At 34.5% G+C, this 20,491-nt stretch overlaps 2 protein-coding genes across 2 annotated transcripts in view; one reads left to right on the forward strand and one right to left on the reverse strand.

Moving 5' to 3' along the window:
• INSYN2B (inhibitory synaptic factor family member 2B) overlaps window positions 1-15,021 on the forward strand; it is a 36,488-nt gene extending 21,467 nt beyond the window's left edge. Inside the window, exons 2-4 of the mRNA XM_075163872.1 lie at window positions 5,111-7,292; window positions 10,528-10,602; window positions 14,454-15,021. Coding sequence (XP_075019973.1) covers window positions 5,917-7,292; window positions 10,528-10,602; window positions 14,454-14,640 — 1,638 coding nt within the window. The 5' untranslated portion in view covers window positions 5,111-5,916 and the 3' untranslated portion in view covers window positions 14,641-15,021. The remainder of the gene's footprint in view (window positions 1-5,110; window positions 7,293-10,527; window positions 10,603-14,453) is intronic.
• The window catches only part of DOCK2 (dedicator of cytokinesis 2), a 207,038-nt gene that overhangs the window by 100,292 nt on the left and 86,255 nt on the right, over window positions 1-20,491 (reverse strand). The gene's annotated exons all lie outside the window — the stretch shown is intronic.

Below are 20,491 nucleotides of genomic sequence, written 5' to 3' on the forward strand. Positions count from 1 at the left end.
TCTCATTATTTTGAGGGAAAAAAGCCAACACGAGTTTTATAAAAAGTACGGCTAAATTAAACAGTTTGGCCAACATCTATTGTCGAAGTTCCTGACAGAGAGAGAAAATGAACACGAAGAAAACTGACATCCAAACCAACACACTTAAAGCGTGAATTCGTACTTGTTAATCAGAAAAGTTTCATTTCAGACACTGATTTTTCTTTTTGAAAGGAGGGGCGGACCTGCATATGGAATGAGTCCTCTGCAGTGTTTAGTCTGTCATCCAGCCATTAACAAGCACGCAGACCAGAATGACTGCAACACGTGCAGCCTTTTGTCCCACCAATAGTTTACGAATTTGCAACATGAAGGGAAAGTGACAGTCACACAAATTTCTTAAAAACTGAGGATTGTGATTCTCCCACCTAGGAAACAGCTTATTATCAAACACAAACCATAATTAAATAAATCAAGATGACTCTTTAAAATGGAAATGTCCATCTAGCTGGATATCAGAGAAAATCTGTATTATACAGGATAAAACACAAATCAGACATGACAGAAAACTACTCAGTCTGAATATATTATCTTACAGTTCTGTCAGCTATCGTATCTATAATGCTTGAATTCATCTGCTGTTTAATCTTTGGCAGCTAGATCATCTGGAAGTGGCAAAAATTTAGAATGAATCAGGAAGTTTAAAGTGCTGATGCTCAAAAGTACAACAAGGTAAATCACACTAATCATCTTCCTGTTGAAAGCCCTCACAAAATGCTTTTAGCCTAGTGACTTTATTTATTTATTGAAAAGGGTCTGTCCAAACTTGTTTTTCAAGAAATACTGGCTTTAACACATGCATAAAAGAAAAGCAAAATATATGTCACACTTTCACTACAAGGAAAAACACCACTTTTTTTTTGAGCAAACTAGTAAAAAGGAAAATTGAGGTGTCAAACTGCAACTGAATGAGTTTGAAAACCATGTCAAATATTTAACTTTTTCCACAAACTGCAGAAAACCCCCAGAACCACCACACTCGCACATCTACACTCTTCCAAAATCCCTACTGCCCTTTGCTACATGCTTTTTCACTTCATGCAGTTTCCCATAATCTCCGCATATCCTTATCAGCTGCACTCCTCTACCTAGAGTTTCAGTCATTAAACTGAAATACGAACCAAAAAAATGTGTTTGACTCTCTTCAAGAAATCAGGAAGGCAGAGGCAGGAAAGATGGAAGAATAATCATAAAAAAAAAAAAACCTATCTCTTGTGGTCAAATTTTCTCTGCCTGGCTGGCTAACTAAACTGTGTATGCATTTCTAAGAACTCAAAAACACAATCTTGAGGTTGGAAAAACAGTTCCATTGCTGTTTGAGGTGGCTGGCTTTGCACTATAGTCTTTTCCAGGCAATTCACTTATTAAACCCCGGAATACAAATACACTGAAGCTAGAATAAATTTACAATGGAGAGTAACTATCACCATTAATGAGTGTGTGTGCAAAGCATGTAGAGACTTTAAAAATCAAGATTTGCTTTAACAGTATAAGCCAAGCAAAAGAAAAAAATGCAATAATGTTTATCAGTCAGATTCACATACTCAAAACATTGAAAAGAGGAGCATGAAATACGCACCATTTAAAAATAACATTAACTATCAAGCACCTAATAGGCCACTTGCTTCAACAACCAGTGAATGAAGAGATTGGAACAAAATCACAGTGCTAATTAAGCAGAACAACCAAGGCACATGGCATTTCCTCAGGACTGATGAGCAGCTGCCCAGGGAAGGGACAGGGAGGAAGAGGATGGATAGCTGGATGTGAGGTCAGGGAACCCTGGCAGACATTAAATCTCAATAAATTTCTCCTACCAAAACTGTTATTATTATTACAAGACATAAATTTAAAACTGACATATGCTTTTTCTTATGAGTGACATAAGTTAAATTAATATATTGAAAGCAGTTTTATAAAATAGATCCTTAGAATTTTTCATACTTCAGTCAATGTGAAATAACGAGCATAACAAGACTTGTAAATTGCTGTGCCAGAAAAGAACGAGGAATTACATCCTAGGCAAGCGAAAATGTTATTTACATTTAGTAATTAGCAAATACACCTGTAACTCATGGAAATTCACTTCTTTGGGTTTTCAATCCAAATATTTGAGCATATCTATCTATATAATTTTTATTTCAGCTTGATTAGTATAAATAACAACATCAAAACTTTCATGACAACAATTCAGATGAACCCCAGACTAGTGAATGCCAAGGTACCTAAAAATCACACAGAATTAAAATAGCAATTTGCAAATTAAGAAAACACGAATCTAGCTCACATGCCTCTATAGCCAAAGTAGAGAGCTCTCCTAAAACCCTTAAGGGCTTTTTACTTGTATTTAAAACACAAAGGATTAGATTTCTAAAGCTTCTTTCTGAATTTAATTGGGCAAGTATAACTTTTAAAGTAGTCCATCTGCCTGGAGCACAGCAGCTGTGATGGGAAGTGGAGAATGCTACTGCAATATTTGGATAAATTCTCAAACAAAACTGTAAAAAGCCTCCAGTAATTAGTGGACGATATGAGAATTCAGAACTTGGCACTGAAACTTTATTTGCAGAAACTGTTTGACTTGTTTATTGTGTATACTTGTTTCCAGTGAACAAGCAGAACAGTGATTTAAGTGACTTACTGCTAGCATATAATGAAAGTAAAATTTGGTATTAATGTACATATTTGTCTCCTCAATACCTTACACAACATTTCTCTTTGCAGTGAAATCATCCAACACTCATTTTCTTCTAAAACTTAATAATAGAATAATATCATATTATTACTTTGCTTAAATTATATTACATTGCCTAAATGTTACATGAGGCTAGATAACAGTTTGCTATATTCTGTAACAAGATCCTTCCCAGTGCACCCATCTCATCAATTCTTGTAAATTAAATATAGTAAAGTTTGTGCAATGCTTAAATAAAACGCACACTAAGATAATGGAAGTAGTAAGGCTAATGAAACCACCAGTGAATTAACAGGGAACAGGATTAACGGCAAATTAACACTATGCTGGGAATTTAGCCCCAGTCTTAAAAATCACTGTAATCCTAAAAGCAAACTATGTTTGATTATTAAAAATCCCATAGAATATTTCTTATATTTTGCATAAATTTCTCCTCTGATCTCTATGCTATTCTATTCTAGCAGCTGGTTTCAGATTTAGAATAACTTATTAAAAATACAGGAAAGATATTTCACATACAGGTACATCTCATGAGTGAGTTTTGAAATTCAGGACTTAAAATCTGCTACTAGTCCAGCACTATTCATCGCATATACTGAATTTTGGCTCAAACTATTCTGGAATGATTTGGGTAGGAGAATTCACATTTGTGAGGAAGTCTATCACACAGATTATTTGGGTAAGAAACAACAAAACCATCCTTAATACTGTAGAAACCTGGAGTGATAAGTCCTGGCTAAAATGCATAGAAGTTAAATGTACATAATTTGAACAAACTATATATGGCATACACTCACCTATATGTCCTATCTCAGGAAGCCATAACGGAACTAAATTTGTAACAGAAAGGTTGCCAACAAAATTCTGTCAAAGTAACTTACATTTTGACATAAAATATTGAAGCAATAAGATTAGTCTTGGCCTATGTGATTGCTAGTCATATGTGAGGCTGTCAACTCACATGGTGAAGTGCAAGACTTAGTTTTCACTTTTACTGCCTTTATATTTTCTTACTGCAGCTCTAGTACATCACATGTTCATCAGCAATGCATTGTTACATGCCTTTCCCATATCCTGTTGTGCCAGCAGTCAACACATCATAGCACATGGGTTCATATTCCAGGAAAGAGGAAACAATACACTGCACAACCCTTCTGTCAGTAAAACGTACCATTAAACAGCCTGGGTGTGACTGCCTAGCTTAAAGGAATCATCCATGCGTACACTTGAGCACAAATTTACGAACAACCCATCCTGCTACTCAATGGAGGGGGTGCATCCATAATCTGCATTTGGAGTGACAATTCATTAGCACTTCAAATTTCACTAGTAATACTGGTTTTACAGAATAAATACAGAGAACTGGAAAGTAGTCAAAGCTCATTACACCTTAACCTATGAATAAAATGTCTTTGTGGCAAACATTCTCATAACTCAAGTATCAGCTGTGACAAATGGGTGGAAGCTTTATTTTTTTGGGGTACAAAAAAGATTCGTAGTTATATTACACTTGAAAAAGACTAAAATACTTGCAAGTAAAATTTTGATAACAGTTGGCTCCATAATAAAATATGTTCTCTTACTTTCCTCCAGTCTTCCTAATGTAATACATCGTTGTTATGACTATATTATTGTCCTAACTGTTTTTCAGAAATGTAACTTTTACTGGTCACTCAAAATGTTTAATGTTTGTTTTTTCATTATGAGCTCTGGACAAATGTGACAAACCACAGCTTTACAGGCCAGTCTGTAAATGCAAACTGAGTAGAACACTTTATACGTACATGCAGCCAATTTCAGTCTTGATTCCCAAATAATTGATACTGCATGGGAAAGAGATTTCATCTCCCCAGAAAAGGTTCCATTTGCATTAATCGCATTTTAAAATAGATTTATTTTTCCTTGCCCAAGAGTTGTACTCAAATCTGAACACTGTGAAATGAGCAACTCTAAGAAAACAAAAAAAAATTTCTGAGTTTTTTCCCCAAACCTCAACTTGCCTCCAAATTAAGAACTCACATTTGTATTGTTCAGTTTTTTGATATTTCATCAATAACAAGATTTAATAGCCATTTTCAAATCTGAAAATTTAAGTTTTAAGATCTATATTTGGGACCAGATTTAGGCCTGCACATGAGTACTGATCACAAAGAGAAAAATACTACTCTGAATATTTTGTATCCATTTTTGGTGGTTTGTATTTCATATGAAGAAAACTTTAGGCACTTCAAAATTATAAAACATTTTTCAGTTTCTATACAAATATCTCACTGCCAAAGTTACAAAACCACTGGAGATAAGAAGTTGTTAGGAGAGAGCAGAAGAAAATTAGAGTGCTTGGCAGTTAATCTACAACTGTTGTCTTTTTCTTTTCAGGAAACATTTCTTGTTATTCTGCATTTGCTGGTTATTCCATCTGGACCACTCTGCTGATGCCAAAGTATTTACAGAACTTCCCCCAAACGAAACAGTCCCTTGGATATGATTGGCCTTGTATTTGCATGAACTGAATTAACTACTACACATCAGTAACTTCTCTCACTGAAATCCACTGGATGCTGTATTTTTGCCTCGTCAAAAGTGGTTACATTTTGCTTAACTGTTTGGGAAGATTAGTTTCATTTGCAACATTAAAAAGATGGCTGAAGAAGAAAAACTCTATCTAAAGAAAGCAATTCAGTTTGGTATTAATGGATATATTCCATCAGCAAAACTATGCATCAGAAATGAAAATGCCCCCAAAAGTTATTACGCTTGTTGTTTAGATAACATGCAAATAAAACTTATGTGACTGGTCCATCATAAAAAAAGCTGGATGACTAATGGAGAGCTGACTGTCAAAAAAGAACCATCAGGAAAGCCACAGACTCAACCTTACCTTTAAATTAGTTAACTGTAAGCATAACGGCCTGTTGCAATTTTGTAATACAAAGATCATGTTAGCTCCAGAACACAAGGATTTCTGCATTCCCTAGCTAGAAGAAATCTTTCCTTACATTTGATATACAATTTCTTTACCTTAGTGTTTGGTCTAATCAGCAATTAAATTTGAAAGAGCATCCCTAAAGAGAGCATGTCAGCTAAAAGTATACATAATAACAACAAGAAGAATGAAAAGCTTAGCTTCTTCAGGAGTAAGGTATTCATTTACATCTTAGGAACAATCTTAATACACAGTTCAAATGACAAATGAAATGGGTCGCAAAGAAACACGTTACTTACAGACTTTAAATTGCGATTCAATGGCCCAGCAAAACATGAAAATGCGCCCAGTGCTATTGAAAAGGAACAGCTTGGATTCAGCTGATTTTATGAGACAGCCACACCACCGCAGGACCAAATCTCAGCAAGTTCGATTCAAGGATGATGGTGTGAACTCAAAGACAGAATTGGATATTAATCCTGCCCAAGACATAGCAGTCACGACTGGAAAACCAGAAATATTTAGGGATCATAGTTCTTTGCTACATCCATCTCCATCTTTTCCAAGGTCTCAGAAGGGGCTTCGGAATATTGCCATACAAACATCTCCTAGCCTCAGGAAACACCTCCCGGTTTTTAAAAAGAAAAAGCTTACAGTAAGCAAATCATTAACAGAAATGCAAACCGAGCCTGTAAATTCTATCCAAGTAAATGGCAATCTTTCTGAACAAGACATTATGTCTTCAGATCTCTGTTACTTAAGAATAACTAATAATTTGGAAGATGGATTTAGGAATAGTGAGGTGGACCGTCAGTTAAGTCAAAGACTATCAAAAGCACAAAGCAATGGACCTATCCACACAGATGATTTCTCAGTATCAGAGAAGACAACTGTTTCTACACAGGTGCCTGAATACATACATGTGAGTTTTCCACAAGACAGCAATGTTTCCATGGATGCACCAGACACAACCATGAATTTAAGTAATTCACTGCATTCTTCTACTATCATAAATAGCAATGAAAATAATGAAAACAGCACGCTGTCATCTAATTCTGAAAAAGCATACCCTTGCCTAAGCAATTCTACTAACTGCAGTGAATGTAATCCTCATTCTGACTCTTGTGAAGCAGATAATTATGAGTCACTTGTAGCCAGCAAAGATGCAAGCAGTAAGGAAACTACTCCATTATCACCTCCATCAAATCACAGTTCATCTCCTTGTTTCCTCAGAGACTATCAACAGGCAGGAGAGCACAAAACAGATTCCAGCTGTGTGACATTAACAAATGATGATCACACAATAATGTCATTGACCAGCAGCAATGCATCAAAATCTATTCTGTCATGTAAAACTGAAATCGAGAAAAATTCCACCCAGTCAGATGTTTCCCAGTGTAACAGCTGTTTAGAAGGATTTCACATGAAGTCTTATCTGCCAAGGAATGAAATAAAACCACAAACCAACAAAGAGATTAGCAAAATAAATCAAATTCATTTGTCACATGGCGAACTCTGTGCCCTACAAGGCAGGCTGCAGTCTGTAGAGGAATCCTTGCAGTTGAACCAGGAGAAGATTAAAGTCCTTTTGAATGTAATCCAAGACCTGGAAAAATCCAGAGCCCTCAGTGAAGGGTATGGTGCATTTTAATATTAGTAATTCATCAGAAGCGTAAAGTAGATGTTAGCATTCTTTTAACCTTCACTACTGAAAAAATCTTTCCTGTGATATTTAAAGATGAGTTTGCATAAACGGTATCTTATGCCTTTTTTCTGGTATTTGGACCTCAGCAGAGAAGCAAGTCTCTTTATAGCCTGGCTTTAGCTGACACTGCCTTTACTAAACCCAGTGTGAAACGTAGTTTATTAACTCCCTTTTTTATTTAGATTTATGGTGTCAGATACAAAGCCACTGACACCCGAGAGCTGGCAGTCTCCATCTAGCTAAAATCCGTATGCAGTAGAACAACAAAACCCAACAGTCTAATGTACAAATGTAGTATAATAGAAACCTATGGCAAGCCAACTATCTCTTACTAGCCAGGTCAGATATGCATTTAGTGCCAAAGCAGTCCTATTGCTGAAACAGTTCATATCAGCAAAAAAAAAAAAAACTTTAAAACTTCTGTGTAATAAATTATTACTGCTTTCATAATTAAGCAAAAGTATTAGTGGCTACAGCACAGCATCTGCAGATATTTGGAGACAACATTGCTAGTTACATTTCATGATACCACAAGCAACATAGCTGCTTAAAGGGAATGCCTTAAGAATAGGAAAAGACACAATGCTAGGTAAACTTCAAGAGCTTCAATATGTCAGGAAGATTTCATGCGAGGTAGAGGTAGGTGCTCAAAAGGGATCGAAACTATGAACATACAGCATGTGAAGATTGTTAGCAAGAACTCGCTTCGGAATCTCAGATTTTAGAATGACTGCTTTCTGCACTATCATAAGAATGCATGACCTATATTTATTTTTAGTACGCTCTCGTAGTGACTATTAGCCAAGGCTGCAAGCATTATTTATGTATCTTATTTATGCAACTCATTTATGTATTATAAATAATAATAATACTATAAATGCAACTAATGTCTAAAGACTGGACACCTTTGTAGGACAAGGTTAAAATAGAATTTTAAATATTTCTATGCTCAAAATAGGTTTTAGAATATCCTAATAATGCTTTTCAAACCATTAACAGCAGTTCTTACTTACAGTAAATGCATCTAGGATACATTTTAAAGTTCTGGTTTATGATAACGTAGTATATCCAGCAAATAATTTTTGTCTTCAAAAAACCCACAAATAGATTTTTCAAAGTATCAAGAGAATAAAGGTTTCATTTTACTTTATTTTTTTAAAGATAAAACAACACGAAGTCTATGTTATCATACATTTACTCTTGTATTTAGCACAGCTAGCTTAGGCAGCTAGAATAATCATTTATGCGCAACTGGTTTGTGCATAAAACTGCATCCTTAATTTAAAAATCAGATCATGTGTATCAATAGTATTTACTGACTACAACTAAGGAAGAAATCTGATAATCTTCCACATTTCCACAAACTCTGCAAACATCACAAAAAGAAGGCTGCACTGAGATTTTTATGTAGGTTCAATTGCGCAGAAATAGCACAGAACATGCTCATGTGAGTCCGCACCAGGTCTTTGCACTTGTTCCCACGAGGACATAAAAGGTTTGTGTGGCTCTGCAAAAACTGTCAGGATATAACTAACTGAAGCTACAGTTTTATACACCCCAATTTTCTTACAATTTCTGAAGAAAGATAAATCTATTTTGAAGAGTTCTTTCTTTCTCAAAGTATTTTATCTGGGAACTGAAATCACCTTCTTGCACTTCTGATGAATAATTCTCCAACTCACACTCCAAATACGAATTTACACTCATTTAAAAAATTAAAATAATATAAATCAAGTTAACAGGTAATTTTACTCTGTACAGATTACCTTTTTTATCTGGAAGCATTAACCAGTAATGTCCATCTGGCTGTTAGCATGAAAATACTTCTGTTAGTTTCCACTGTGCCTGCATAAATTTTTATTCCATGTAACATTTTTCCCATATAATTCAGCCCCAACTATCCTCTGTCAGAGGGTTGTTCTTAGTCATTCTTCTCTATCCAAAAAGCCCATACAATTTTCTAGCACAAACTTTGTAATAGTCTAGACACAACAGACAAAATCCACATAGACATACTGATAACAAAAATGCAAAAACATTTATAAAACATTTATAAAACACCAAAGCCCAAAAGTTCAGTTTAGAAGCAAGATCTGAGGCGAGGGGGGAAAGGGAGGGTGGAATCCAAGTATGTGTCAAGCTTAAGCAATCACTTGTCTATATTTCATAGAACGACCACTCAACTATGGTTCTTCAGGAAATTACAGAAAAAAATACCCACTCCTCCTCCCCTGAATGTAGTTATGTATGACAGAGTGGACAAGTTTCAATTATGTTTGCAAATCTGACCATTACAAAGAGTAACTTGCAGTGAAGCACAGTCAGATTATTTAGCAATATTTATAGTCCATTTCTGTTCAGTTACCACATGGTCAAAACCAAACATTTTGCCAATTATCTTGAAGTTTCACACTGAGATTCAATGATAAGCTTCAATCCATCTTGCCAGAATCATCTAGCAGTAAAACTGAACATTTCAAGTACTTGTGGAGGTAGCACACCACCACATGTGAAGAACCTCCACCTTAATTCCAAAAGCAATCAGAAAGTTATTTTGGTACAAACTGCACTCCCCTAATTCAAATAAAACTCATTAAATATAAATGTTATGCATCCTTCAGACGTAATGAGCCACCGACCTCAAACTGTTTCTAATGCAGATCTCTCGATCATAAAAATAATTCAACTCTAGTTGGTGTTAAGTATGAAAGTCACTTTTCTTGTTTTCTCAACGCTCCAAATTTGTATACTATCAGCAGTAAAAATCTGACTTGTTTATACTTAAATGAGGAAACATGAAAAGAGGAAAGAATGGAAAACATAAGGGCAGAGATCAGATTGATTCACCAATATCATGGATATTCAAATACTTTACAGTGAGTTTATAAGAAGCAGTCGCACGTCTAAGTATTTTCATAACAAGTACTCACACCAGAACCAAAAACCAACATCCTTAACAACATGAGGTGGGAAAGATGCAAGACAAAAACATAAATCAACATAGAGTTTGGTTTTTTAAAGCAACCTTCTAATTTAGAATTTGACACTAGAATTTTTAGTAAGGATAATAGAAGTGGTGAACAGAATTACTTTTATTCATGAAAGATTCAGAGATCTGTTAACTTATCTATAAATACACATTACGTGAACTACTGTCTATTACAGGCGTAACTTCTATCATACTGGTCAAGACCTCAACAACTGCAGCACCTGTCAGAACACCGCATGTATCATTTACAGGTACTTCACTCTTTCACACAATTTTGTATTGTCTGTATATCTCACAAATGTACAATACAATGTTTTGTTCACAGCTGTAAAAGGTCTCAATTATTATTAATCCAGTTTTTAACAAAAGACCAAGTGGTATGTGTGAGGTGGCTTGTTTGTTTTCCCAAGTGGAAAAAAATTAATGTTGGTGTTATCTGAAAAAGGTACTGTACTTCTGAGAATTCAAATAGAAATTTCCCACTAAATCAAACACACTGTAAGAATCTTCAGCTTGCCAGCCATTAACCAAAAAGCTAGCAGGTACAAAGTCTTGGTCATACTGCACACGTAGCTTGTCCACTCAGCAAGGGATTTTATAGGGCTTCCACCAATTTATAATCCCATTATCTAATCACTGCAACCCCAGTGATGAGGCAGAAAACACACACCTTCAGTTATTTGATTCTATAAGATTCATTGGGCTCTTCACAGAATATTAAGTAACATATTGCACAAATGCAGCATAATCAGAGCTGGAGCTCACACTTCACCATTTTAGATCCTTTCCAGTACTGCCATACACTGCAGACTTAAGAGAATGAAGAGGAAGCATGAATGAATGCATGGTCAAAATTTACATCTGATACCTTAGGTCTCATTTGGAGAGGTAGAGAATATGTATTCAGACCAAAATAGTGCAGAAATTATAATACTGCTAGTTTAACCCTGTCTTTTTGCATTCCTTTTTTATGAGGGATACTTAAAGGACTTTGCAGCTGATTTAATTACTTAAATCACATGCTCGTTTTCCTTGCTATACGTATCACATTTCTGATGTGCTGTACTGTTTTAAAGTTTATTTTTTTAAAAAAGCTCACTGGAAATGAACTTGCCAGTCACATATTGTGAAGATCAGGTACTGAAGTTAGACATTACACTGCAAAATTAAGGAGAAGTTGATTTCAGATATCCCTTCAAAGATACTCATAGGTATTAGTATTCCAGAGTTTTTAGATATTTAAACATGCTTACATTTACACGCTTCGCCAGTCTGTAAGCACTATGACTTTAAATTTTTTTATGGATATAATGAAGAGACTATATCCAAAAGGAAGCATTTTTCACATCGCATTTTCTACATGGGCCAAAGTTATTAAAGAGCTTAATAAGCTTGTTAGGTAAAGTCAGGGTTGGACATGGCATTGGAATCTATTGTTCAACATACAACTCAGTTGAGTACTGATGTCCTAAACCTCTGGTAATGAAATCTCAAGTAATTGACATGTGACAAATTAAACACCACAACTCCTCCGAGACAAAGTTGTTGGTCTTCTCCACAGTCCACTAGATACTCCAGGTAGTTACATGACTTATCCAAGAACATAGACTGAATCTGTATAAAAAGGAAGATCCAGGACAAAATCAATTTCCTTTACTTGGTCATTGTCTCTGAACAAACTATCTCTGTGCATTTTTATTGGACTATACACAACAGAGGTCACTTCTAGAATTTATGTGCAAACTACCGTTTACCGCAGGACGCCTGCTCTCTTCAGAAGAATAAACGATGATGCTTACCCTCATTTTTAGTTTACACAGTTTCAATACAGGAAAGATCCTGAGCAACAAGCACAAGTATCTGAAGGAAAGAATGGAGGAAATAACAAAACATCGATGTGCCTTTTTGATTTACTACATAGTTTATAATGATAATGGTGTCTGGAGGCTTACAGTGCAATGATTAGTAGAATGCATACAAGAGAACACAATTCCTCTAAAAAGTTTCTAGTTTTAAGACACAAAACAGGAGACAGCGAGGAAACATAATAATTTTCACTTTACAGAGATGTTCCACAAGACATGGTTATGAAAAAAGCATTCTAAGTAACTAATATTTGAAATTCATAACATATTCATTAGACAACATTCTGAAAGAAGTAATTGTTATCAGTTTTTGCTCTAGACAAACCCATGCAATTCCTGTGTTTTATGTAGCCTAAAAGATCCATGCAAGTATTTTTTTCCACTAATGAAGCATCGCTGTTGTCATTAATTATAGAATCAAGTGTTTCATCTTGCTCCCTGTTTTCCTGCTCTTAAAGAACTTAACTCATCAGTGATCAAACACTGTACAAGCAGAATGTTGGGTTAGTGTCACTGAACCATCTTTATCATGCACATTTTAAGCAGTCCCTGAGTCAAACAATATACTAATTTCATATCAATCCAAGTGTGGATTACACTGATTGGTAAAGTAATAAAGAGCTTTTCAGTCTAACAGTGACCAGGTATATAGTGGCTGTAAGTTTAGCTTTATTAACTATCCAGCAGGGTTGTGTGAGATGACTTGGAACTTTCAATCTAGATCCTGTAAGACAAATGCTTGTATTATTATAATAAACAAATGCAAGTAGCAACCAAAAACAGTTATCTCAGCAAAAAAGGGACAGTATTAGATGAAGACTGAATTGACCTCTTGCCTCTAGAGATGATTTCTCCAACATTAAATTAGAAACTTTGAAGAAAAGAAGGAAAAAGGAACATGAGCAGCTGCTATCATTATGTACGCTATAAACCAAACATTTCATTCTCCAGCACTTGTGATCTGTGACTCAAGTATTAAGTTGCAGTTTTAGCAACTTAAAGCCCATAAAATTGAAGAGACACTGATCAAATTTGTCATTTTGATCACTTTCTTCCACTTCTTTTATATTTATTATGTATTGCTCCCTGTCCAGAGACCCCTCTCCAGTTCTTCTAAATTAGAATAATCCTATTGCTTTCTTTTTGCCAGCTGAGTTATTTTATTTCAGTAAAAAAACCCAAAACATATTAATTATAAGGGAAACAAGCTCCTGGTTAATTTTAACATATTATTCAACAATGTTTATGGATTTCTATATACATACAAATATTCACAATTAATAGTGCTTAAAAATATGCATATTTAGTAATTTTACAGATTTCTTCTACTCAGTGCCCAAATCAGGTTCGGGGCCTTAATGTGACATCCCAACATCCTTCTGATGATGCCTTTTTCCTTCCAAAGAGCTTGCATTATGGAAAATACAGCCAGGTCCTTTCTGCTCTCCCCTCTGCCTGCTAAAACCTCCACAGCAGACATAGATGATACAACTCCCACTCTCCTGCCCAGAAAAGATGGTTGAAATAAAGAAAAACCATACAACACTGCATCTTTTTTTTTCTTTGTTTGTTTTTGTTTCTTTTTAGTTTTGTTTAACTACACTGGTTGCATCAGACTGCTTAATCACTGTCCACATTGATTCTTTTGAACCTCACATTTATTTCTGTGGACATATCTGATCTTACCTAATTAAGATCTTGGCTCTCATTTGACATCAATAACAATTATGGGTTTCAATGAAGAAAATGAGTTACATTCTACTTTCCTGTTAACTAACACCACTTATCTCAAAGACTTACATATTTGCTTAATTTCATATATTTTTGGTCCCAGCAGGTCTCCTAGTGGGAGACATTTACATTTAACAAAGTTAAGCACGTGAGAGTTTTGAATTCATGCCGAGCATATGACTGAGTTAGATTACACTATCAAAATCTGACCATTGAATAAAATGCATTTAAAGGTCTTCCTAGTACATCTTCATTTTTTCTTGCTTAATTTTTGTCCCACTGTTTTGGGCACAATGCTGGAGTTCTTAACTCACATAAAGAAAAAGGTTTTCCTCAGGAAAGATTAAGAGATTAACTTATTTTCAAAGCAGCAACCTATAGAGTCCTGTGTTTTAACCAGGCTCTAACATTAAATAATGCCAAATTATTCTAATGAAGTAAGCGTCCTTTCCACATGGTTTTTAAAGAGGGAATTTCTCAGCTTAAATCTCTTCATTTTTCCATAGTGTAGAATATGACTTCAGACAACAAGAAGGAAGATTTCATCAGATTTTGAAAATGCTGGATCATGCAGAGCAAAATCCAGCTTCAGTTTCACCTCAGAAGCTACCATCTGATCATCCAGCTCCCGAGAAAAAGGAGTTAAGAAGAAAAACAAAAAAGGTGAAAAGAAAATGCTTCTGGTGGATTTGACTTCCTTATGAATCCTTTTACATTTCAAAAGACACTAGAACAGAAAGAGGTTTGAGAGCACACACCTGAAAATGTGCTATTACGAAATCACAAAGCTAAAGAATGTTTAATTAGAGTATCTAAAAAATAAAAAAAATTGAATTTACTTAAATCATCTCACTGAATAAAGGCGCATGAAGATACTATTTTCAAAAAGAAATTGTTTCTTTCAAAGGGAAGCTTTCTCATTTTTTCCAAGGACACTTTCCTATGCTTTGTAAAGATTTTTTTTTTCAACTTTCCAAAAATAACGAAGTTTAAATCTCTACTTTAAAAAACAATGGTAGACAAAGCTAAAGGTGTCACATAGTCTTCATTTCCTACTTATATGCAACATGGACTAAAAGGAAAGAACTTTGATCTTTAAACAAACGACATAATCAAGAACAAATTCAGGGGAATCTACGTCATTCAAACAAATCTCTCCTCAAAGGAGACAATTACAATTATTTCACATGCCCACGGAAATATTTTTGATGCTGTCATCTAATATTTAACAAAAAAAAAGAATTTCAGGTTAAATTTTTCTCTGTCCTTTCATTGGTTCAATTTAGAAAGCAACCATTTAGAAGTTTCAGCCATTTAATAGACTTCTCTGGAAAGAATCATAGAATCATAAAACAAGAGAATATCTCGGTAATTCTAGTCTTAACCGCCTACTCAAGCAAGGTCCAGTTAGGTGAATTTGAGTTTTGAGTATCTCCAAAGGCAAGAATCCATAACCCCTTGGGGCAAGCTGTTCCAATTTTTTTCCTATCAACTAATCTGATTTTCCTATGTTCTAACTGTTATGTCTATTACATCTTGCCCTATCCAAATATACCTTCAAGAAGAATTAGACAGATAACAAGACCTCCCTCCTAAGCCTTCACTTCTTAAAGACTGAACAAATCCAATTTTCACTGCTCTTTCCACATGTTATGTGCTGCAGCCTGCAGTCATCTTGGTGGTCTCCCTCCAGTAAGTTCATGTCTTTCATCTACCTGGAAGCCTAAAATTGGACACAATGCCTCAGATGTCATCACGCAATTGCTGAATAGAGGGGAATAACCACTTTGGCTACTGTCTTGCTAAACCACTTGCTAAACCACTTTGTCCATTTAAGACCTGTATCTATACCAAAATATCCCAAGATGTGTTTTTTTGGCCTTAAGATATAAGTCAATACATGACACAAAATTGATTATAAAAAATAATATTTAATGAACTTATCTGTATTATATCAAAACTCATATATGCTGAAAAAATTTTATCAGATGCCAACGCAGCTATTCCTTTCCTTCAAAAATAGTCAATTTACCAGCTAGCCCGGGGTATGCCAACGTAACCTAATTTAGGGTTGACGATACTACTATTTTGCTCATGAAAACACGGTCACGTTTCATATGAGGGGCAGAGGGGAAAGGGTTTTATGAAGCAAGTTTAAAGGGCACATTGTAAAGCTCAATTAATGTGTTTTATGTTTAGTGGAATGTACTGCAGACCCTTTCCTTAGAAGTGATTCTGGTTAATTAGTTCAAATGGTGCCAGGGTATTCAATAGATTAATGCCTGGATTCTATTTTTCTAAATCATATTGTGCTAATTGTGCAATGTTAGTTAAAAATGTCTGTACACTTTTTGTACCCTTCTGTGTTCCTTGAATTCTTAGGGTTAATTACACATTTGAAAACACATTAAAACAATTTTGCACAGAATTTTGTCTGGAAAAACTAAGTTTTTTGATAAAACTAGTCTTCATTTAGAAGAGAATATGCTATGTGAGATGGCTTAATTTAGCAAAATTCTAAAAGATTGACAGTTTTTAAAAAAAAAAAACATGCTAAGTTCAGTCAGCACAGAAATGACAGGCACAAAATTATCGTTATTTTAGAGGCTTTAAAAGCCTTATATGAATTTTTACTAGCAAAAAGGATGCCTTTAGTGAGACAGAAAAGCTCTTAAATAATAATTTGTGGGTATAACAAAGGTAAGAAATTATTACATCAGAACATGACATTATATTACACTCAAATACATGTACTGCTTATGCTAGTATGCAACAACATTGTTATTTTGCATTAGTCTCTATAATTGATATAATGAAGGATTTATTAGTGTGTAAATGTTTCTTGTGTATTAAAATAGCATTTTAAGATCAATATCCTCTGTGGTAAAGGTATAATAATAAGCAATACCAATAGGCATAACACTAGCAAAACCAGTAAGTTTTTTTTCTGCAATGAACTGATTTTCAATAATTTGTTATTGTATGAAAGCAATCTTTCTGTCTTTCTTTTTAATAAGCACAAAAAAGCTCATTTTAACCTGTCTGATTTTGGTTTCGCATACATAATGAATATGAAGCCTTCAATATATTTTCAAAGGATCCAGATTATTCAATTTAAACAAACCACAGTATTTTGGTTCACCACATAGTACCAATCAATTCCTGGGGTCAGTAAAACTATGCAAGAACAGAAATATTCTACTTAGTTTAAGAAAGTCCAAACAAAGACAGTTGTAAGTAAGGCTCTAAGCTTTTCTTATGACCTGAACAAACATCAATACTTCGGAAAAACTGAAATATACTGATGTGAATGGTTACACGTTTTATATTTTAATGTCTGATCCTGATGGAATCCAGAACTGTAGAAAATTTTTAATTCTTAATTTCCCAGTCAAAATTAGCCTTGTTTTCCATATTCCTCAGTCAGTTGTTTTTCAATTCTCTCTCAATCAGTAAAGTATGGAATATCCATACATGGATATGAAATTCTCTTTTTAACATATGCACACACAGCAGTAGGGAAACACTTAAGCTATCTAGGCCAGCCAACTCTCAGCTCCCAAAGCTGCAATTTAAGAACATTCACTTGTCTTTCAGCCTACCCTCTGTTCAGCGTTTTCAAATTCACCCCTTCAAGACATATGCTTTCTTTGAAATATGAAATTAGTGCTTCTAAAGCACTGTCCTTCAGAAAGGTTGCTCCTAGAGTTCTCTACTTCAGGACTTCAGTACAACAAAGGAGATTTTTTTTTTGAGTCAGCAGTAGTAGCAACAGCCAGCCAAGTTCTAAAATATGTATTTAAGATCCAAACAAAAGACTTATCTGAAACACAGACAGAACTCCCTCATTCTTCTTGCAGAGACTCTGCTACCATGAACAAAAACCATGCAATAATTTAACTAAAAATAAAGTAAAAGTGTGCCAGAAGTAAATTATTCCTACAAAAGAATAAGCATCAAAGTTTCACAATAAAACCACACCTATTAAATGCAAGAAGTTATTATACCCAGTCTTCTCCACAGTACGTCACACACAATAGGCTTTCTACATAAAATTTTAAAGGCAACACTGGACCAAAAGGCTACTTGTTACATTAAAAGGTAACAGTGGGGAAGTGTCGGTCATGGTATGCATCAGCCACAGCAAGAGGGTAAGACTGCTTAGCTACTATCTGTTTTGTTTAAACATAGAAATTTGTATAACCTAGCAACACAAAATATCTAAAAATTAATAGCTTTGTAACACATAATTGGAGAATCTAAACTATGGGAAAATGTAATATGTAAGCACTGCTTTTTGGTTTATTGTTTAATATTTTAAAAATATTGTAGTAATTAATTGTTAATTCATATAGGAAATAAAAAACTTACCAGATACACACTATGCAATTTATGATGTCAAGTGGAAAAGTAATAGAAATTGGTAGATTGTTAGAATATAATAGTACTGGCTATAAAAATTTCTCTGATTTAGAAAATTACAGTGTAATGCCCAAAACCAGCTCCCAGAGTAGGAAATAAACGTTAAAAATACAAACACGCTTTTAAATAAAATTCGAAAAAAAAAAACAACACCACAAAAAACCCACAAACCAACAATAAAAAACCCCCAAAACATTTGAGAGCTACTTGACAGCACTTGCATACAAAATATTGTAACCTTCTCTGAAAGACGTATTTAAATGACAACTACAATATGCTATTTATAAAACATTGCACAGAACATGGCATATTCCAAAATTACTGTATTTGAAATTGCTGTTTTATGGAGTCAACCTAACTTTCTTTAAAAATTCAGAATGTATGAATAAAATACTGATTTCTGTCTGTCATGTAACAGCAGTTCATGTAGGGCTTTTTATAGTTTTGTGCACTATTGCTCTTTCGAAAAAGCCACAATACTTATGCTAGCTTAGATACAAAACATATTCCTAAAGAAATATATTATCTAATGTATGTTTTGTAAATTTTTAAGTTCTTTAAACATGACATTATTTTTTGCAATAAAATGAGATATTTTTCTTAGGAGTCAATTAATAACAAACAACATTCAGATTACAAAGGAAGTGAACAATTGTTTTTTGGGAAAGGAAAAGGAATGGGAAATGAATAAATAGGTCTTTCATGGAATCATTCTGCAGCTTTTCTAGGTAGAGAAAGGATTTCAATTTGAATTTGAATACTGAATAAAAAAGCTGTAACTTTTAGCTAGACCATGTGTATATTTCAATATATCATATTCTCCAACCACAGCAGCTCTGCAAAATGGTTTCTCTGGTCATTATTTTCCCCAAAAGTATTGTTTTTTGCAAAAGTATGCTATCTAGAGTAGCTTTGGTTAACCGAGCACACTGTTTTCTTTTCAGCAAAGTCTTTATTTGTACAATATCTTACATAAATATTGTCTAGAAACTTTTCTGTGTAGCATAACTACGCTCTTTTCATCATGCTAAACTGATATTGTGAAATCGTTTGGGAGTACCAAAGGAAAGCTTTAAAACGTATATGGTGGATTTATAACATTTTCGTTTACCTAACCAAGCCAATACCGAAAACAAGTACTTCTGTATTCTACATGCTCTTGTACGTTTTACTTCTATAATTACTGTAGTAGGACTTCACTGCACCTTTAACTAAAAGTATATTTCATAAGTATTCAAGATAAAGCTTGAACAGCCAATTTCAGACAATAAACTTGTCCCTCTTTATTACAAGTTTAGAAGCACTTCTACAACTACAAACAGTCAAGTTGTCTTTTTTTTTTTTTAAAATAGTGAAAATAACCAAGCAGCTGTTAAAGCCTTCAACTGCCAAAACATCACAATGAAGGCAAGACTGGCATTTAAGTAAGTCTTCTCTGCAGTAGTTGCAGAGAGCCAAATTACCTTTCCATCATCAACACCTTCTCAGCCTGACTCTTTCCAGTAATAACATGAACTAAGCTCACAGTATGCTGTTACCAGCTGAGCCCAAGGCAGCACCCTCCCTTATATTCAACTGGCATTGTAGCAGGAAAAGATAAAGGCAACTGTAATCCAAAATCCTTTTAACTCCTTCTCTGCCAACAAGCTAGAAGATTGTGAAAAGGACACCTGAATATGAAAATTAACCTGCTTATCCCTGCCAGAAAGAAAAAAAACCTCAGGTAAATAAAATCCAGGTACAAGACATTTAAACTCACAAGGAATTACAGGTCTTGTAAATTGTAACCATTGGTTTTATTAGTATAACACAGTATTACCATTGTTTTTCATACCATTTTCAAATTCTAGAAAATTACACAGCAGAAAATTATAAAAATACTTGCAATATTCAGAAACATAGTAACAGATTTAAGAATCTAAAGAGTAACCTTCTGTTCTCCTGGAAGTAGATAACAGATGTAGCCCAATTTGAAATGTCACTCATATCCATATAACATCAGCTACATAGTCTGACTGCAGCTATTCTGTATGTCCCACGTGCACTTGCAGAGTTCACCATACTTTTAGCAACTTTAGCTCACCTAAGCATTCTACAGAAGATCATAATTCCTGACTATCTG

This window comes from Calonectris borealis, chromosome 15 (assembly GCF_964195595.1).
Source record: "Calonectris borealis chromosome 15, bCalBor7.hap1.2, whole genome shotgun sequence".
Taxonomy (NCBI): Eukaryota; Metazoa; Chordata; class Aves; order Procellariiformes; family Procellariidae; genus Calonectris; species Calonectris borealis.